Here is a 4,781-nt window from a genome sequence, read left to right as displayed (position 1 = left end):
CTTGCATAGTATTCGTGTTAATATAGTCATCCCCTGCCCCAAGGCAGGGCCACTTGGGATGCTAAGCCCTGTGACCAGTGGTAGCAAGCCCTGGCATCTCCCCTGGAGAGCATCAGAAATGCTGCAACCCCCTTCTCCACAGGCAGCATCACCCAGGTGTTGTTCGGAGCACAGCAGCCCCCACTCCGCCCGTGCCCAACCACACACTGCTTACCTGCACCTCCCCTTCCCGGCACGCCTGGCCTGGCTCCCAGGTGAGAGCAGTTCTTTCCCACCTCTACGGAAACATATATGGCACAGCCAAATCCAAAGGAAAAAGCTTTTAAGTGTCAGTGCCCCCCTTACGCTTCTCGACCTGCTCTGTCAGTCGCTGGTCGGCACAGATGCCAACTGCCTGCAGCCAGTCCGGTTCCTCTTCACATTTTACTTTTAAAGCATCATCTACTCATAGGGGGCAGAAAAAAAAGGATCAGCCACAAAACATTAACTAAAAAGAAAAAAAAAAAAAAAGAAGATATGTGAACCACAGACCTGAAGCTAAACCTTCAATAGCCACCCATCACACCTGCACATACAGTTTTCTGTCTTGGCTAATTTTGGTGGGGTTTGGTTGGTTGGTTGGTTTTACTGTTGTGTGTTGTTTTTTGTTTTTGTTTTTTTAAGGGCTTCTGTGTTTTTTAGTTCTGGATTTTTGGGGTTTTTTTTGAGAAGCAGATCACATTGCCCAAAGCACCATGCCAGCAGCAAGACCCAGCACGTGGATACCACTCAGCAACTCACACAGCATAGGCTCACCCCCCAGTCCAATGGCTCTTACATAAGCTAGCACAGTTAGAGGGAGATGCATCCTGGCTCCGTCGGTTGTAAGTTGAGAAGCAAACAGCATCTCCTTATCCTCAAGGTCCAGAGCAATAAAAAGGAAAAAACCCACAACCCTCCAAACCACACCTTACTATTCACATTTGCCTACAAACCAATGCAGCACCACTGCTTGCTTTCACTCAAATCATACTCCAGTTCCCCCCCAGTTTCAGGCTAGCTGTAAATAAAGAATGTTCCAACATACTTCCAACATGGGCACGTGTGCGTAAAAAAAGAAATAATGCACATTTCTACAGTCCAGACTGTGTTTTGATTTTACACAGATTTACACATCAAAGCACCCTTCCCAGGGCCCCCCCAAGCCCCAGAGCAAACCCAGTGGAGCAGGGAGGACACAAGTTAGGAGGCAGTCCTTGCATACATACAAAGTAAAACAGATGCTGCTGGAAAACACCACCAATAAAAGCATGACTTTAGAGGCAACAACTTTAAAAAGCACCATGACTTGTCACATTCCAGAGGAGACAGATTATGTTTTTTTCATTAGATGAAGAGGGAGAGAGGAAGGGAAATAATTGCTCTCAAGAATAGCTCCAAAAGGCACAGTCTGGGAATCACTTCTAGGTGAGACACTTAAACAAAGAAGATGGAATATTCCTCTTTCTTCAGGGAGAAATGCTTCCTGCTAGAGACCAGGCTCAGATACAAGAAAGTGCCTTTTATACTGGGCTATGGAGACTAACACACCCATTGTCCACCAGCAGGAGCTTTCCTGCACTCAGAAAGGCTGCAGCACAAGCCAGGTTTTTGGGGGTGGAGGGTTGAAGGCAGGGGGACACAGGACACCTGCGGTCTTTTAGGCATCTCTATCTGTGTTTACAAATAGCCCCAAGGAACGGGGAGCTGCAGGGTAAAGGGAATTTGGAAAAAACACAGTGTCATTCAAAGGAATCGAAACAAGGAGAAGGACAGGTTAGGGCCATTTCAACAGCGACACTGCCAATGCTCGGGGCTGAAACCCAAAAAGCAGAAAGAAAATACATGGTCAAACGGGGATGTAACACCCCCCTCATCTCCGAATAGGGTTATTTTAAGCCTGTCTCCTTGGAGCTACCCTAATATTTTTTCTCATGACTCAAGTCAGCAGGGAAGGGAGTTAGAGCAGAGGAGAAAGGGGGAGGGAGAGGGAAAAAAAAAAAAGAAAAAAAGAGACAGAGCTACAACTAACACCATAAGACTCCCTTGTAGAAGGCGCAAAGCCCCAGAAGTGATGAAAGGCAAGCTGGCCTGTGCCTTACCTGGAAAAGTATGTGGGTTGGGTGACCCTCTTTTAAGGCACTTTGAACAGAGGACGTGCACAGTGTAGTACAGGCCCGGCCATTCCTTGAGCAGGACATTCAGTTCTTCAACTAAAGGGGTAATAGCTTGCCAAGCTGTCCAGATATTTGGTAGGGACGCATGACTAGCGATAGACAGAGTGTCTGGCTGCAGAGATCCCCTGGCAGGCCGGTAACTCACCACCACGGGCACCTTTCCCCGGTAGGCATAGATCTGGTATTTGCCATCTGACCGCTGAACCACGTGGCTGTTAATCTGGACGCTGTAGCGTGCAAACAAGCCGGGTGGGAAAATGAATGGAAAGCTATATTCAATCTGCAGCTGCTCAACCACGAAGGACTGTCCGCTCAGATTGGTGCCGTTGATCCACGCCTCCGCATGGGGCACCTCATTTTTCACGTAGCAGGGAAACTTGTACCAAGCGGCCGCCCCATTTAGGGGCTTGCATTTGGGTTTGTTGACACAGTAACAGAGCCCCATCTTCTCCAGCAGCTCCAGAATGAGCTGCAGATCCTCCCGGCTCTGGATGTGGGGCTTAAGAAGGAGACGAATAATGTGAGCAGGTAGGAGGCCGTGCAGCAAGAAGCCCTCCACATAGTGATGGAGCTGAGTGGCCCTCAGTTCGTCAATGTGGGTGTCACTGAGCAGTTTCTGGAGCAGCACAGTGGCATCCCGCTGGCAGAAGACATTGAGGATGTCAATGAGCCGCGGCAGGTTGTGGAATACATATTCCCGCAGGGTGAGGTGCTCCTCAAAGTAAAGCAGCTTCCCACTCTCGTGGAGGTAAGACAGGGCACTCTGGAGCCGATCCTCTGTCAGGCCTGCCTGCAACCCCAACCGGGCAGAGTCCCACCAGCTAAGCCACAGCTGCTGAGCTTGTGGCTGGAAGTGCAGCTCCTCCAGCACTTGCCAGGATTTGGGCAACACCCGGTGCAGGTTTGGGAAGATATCCCGGTGCTCGGCCACCGAGAGGAGCTTGTCCCGCAGGCGACGGACCTGGCAACGGTCCTGGCAGCTGAAAGGCAGCACTGGGGAGAGGATCTGTGGGCGGTGGTTGAGAAGATACTGAAACTGGGCTTTCTTCCGCCGCAAGTTCTTGTCTGAGACTCCGTAAAAGGCAGCGTGCGGGCTGGAGCAGCGCAGGTCAAAGTCCTGTCCCAGAGCCTCATCCACCTGCTGGACCAAGCTCTGGAGTCCCTCAGCATCCCTCTTCTCCTGCTGAGCGATCTGGTGGTGGATGTCCAGGCACTTCTCTTCCAACTCCCGCTCCGCACAGAGGTCAGCATGGGTTCCCACCATGCACACCACGGCATGGGGCACCTTGGAACCAAGCCAGTGCAAGAAATAGCCCACAGAGGGGTAGAAGTGCTGAGGGACGTAGGCACTCAAATTCACCACCAGCACGTACAGGGCTCCAGGAGAGAGGAAGAAAGACTGGATCACATCATAGCTTGGGTCCCCCGCCAGCTCGTACACAATGAATGTCAGGCCCCTCTCCGCATCCGCTGTCCAGTCCATCACCTCAATGCCCTTGCTGCCTCCCGACAGTCCCAGTCCTGATGATACTTGGGGGGCATGTGGCAGCAGTGGCAGCGATGGTGCAGGGCACGGTGTTTCCCCTTTCACTCGGTGAGAAGGCATGTGAGAAGGGATGTACTGCCGCTCAACAGGGAGATGTTCCAGCTGCTGCGTGGCAGCTACCTGCACTGAGGAAGCATCCTGAGACTCCAGGAAGGGGCAACACCCAACTGACACCCTCCCAGTGTCCTGCTGCTGCCCAGGGCACCCTCTGGGCTGGGTGCTCCCTGCCTCCAGATTTCCCATGTCCTCCCTCTGCCCATCCTCCTCCATGAGGCATCGCCTCAGCAGGGTCTTTCCTGCATCCTTTAGGCCCATGAGGACCAGCTTGAGGCGGGGTTTGAGGGCAGGCTGGGAGTGGGCCAGCTCCTGCTGGTAGGCTGCAATGTAGGGGATGCCTTTCATGCACACCTCGTAGGGGGGCTGGATGAGGGGGTTGTCTTTGATCTTCCACAGGGTGACACGGGAAAGCTGCCCGAAGCCCTCGGGCAGGATGGCAATCTGGTTTCCTTGCAGGACCAGCTCCTCCAGGCTATGGAGAAGCACGATGGAGTCAGGCAGGTAGCGGATGCGGTTGTTGTCCAGCCAGAGGGTGCGGAGCTGGTGGAGCTGGCATAGGTGAGGGGGCAGTAGGGTGAGCTGGTTGCGGCTCAAGTAAAGCTCTTCCAGACTGGGCAGCGCCAAGATGGCAGCAGGGAACTCTCCCAGCAGATTGGAAGAGAGGTTCAGCATCTTGAGCCGCGGCAGGCTGCCGAAGCCGGCGGGCAAGGCCCGCAGCCGGTTGCCGTCCAGCATGAGGCTCTCGAGGGCATTCAGCTGGCAGAGGCCCTCAGGAAGGGCCACCAGCCCGGTGCCACTCAGCCAGAGGATCTTGAGGCGGCGGAGGGCAGCGATGCCCTCGGGCAGGGCCCCGAGGTGGCGGTTGCCGGAGCAGTCGAGCTCCTCCAGGGCGGCCAACTCCAGCAGCGGTGCGGGGAAGGAGGGCAGCAGGTTGTGGTCGACGTCGAGGGCACGGAGGTGCCGCAGGCGGCCCAGGCCCTCGG

At 54.0% G+C, this 4,781-nt stretch overlaps 1 protein-coding gene across 1 annotated transcript; it reads right to left on the bottom strand.

Annotated features, from left to right (window-relative positions):
• Positions 1-345: 345 nt before the first annotated feature.
• LOC104621122 (malignant fibrous histiocytoma-amplified sequence 1 homolog) lies at positions 346-4,776 on the bottom strand (the record flags this gene model as incomplete). Its single annotated transcript, XM_010287523.1, has 2 exons — positions 346-441; positions 2,121-4,776. Coding segments are annotated over 2 exons (2,752 nt in total), but the record flags the coding sequence as incomplete, so codon positions are not given.
• Between the last annotated feature and the right edge of the window lie 5 nt (positions 4,777-4,781).

This window comes from Phaethon lepturus, unplaced genomic scaffold (assembly GCF_000687285.1).
Source record: "Phaethon lepturus isolate BGI_N335 unplaced genomic scaffold, ASM68728v1 scaffold50165, whole genome shotgun sequence".
NCBI lineage: Eukaryota > Metazoa > Chordata > Aves > Phaethontiformes > Phaethontidae > Phaethon > Phaethon lepturus.
The sequence above is the reverse complement of the archived record's forward strand: the minus strand, read 5'-3'. Positions and strand labels throughout refer to the sequence as shown.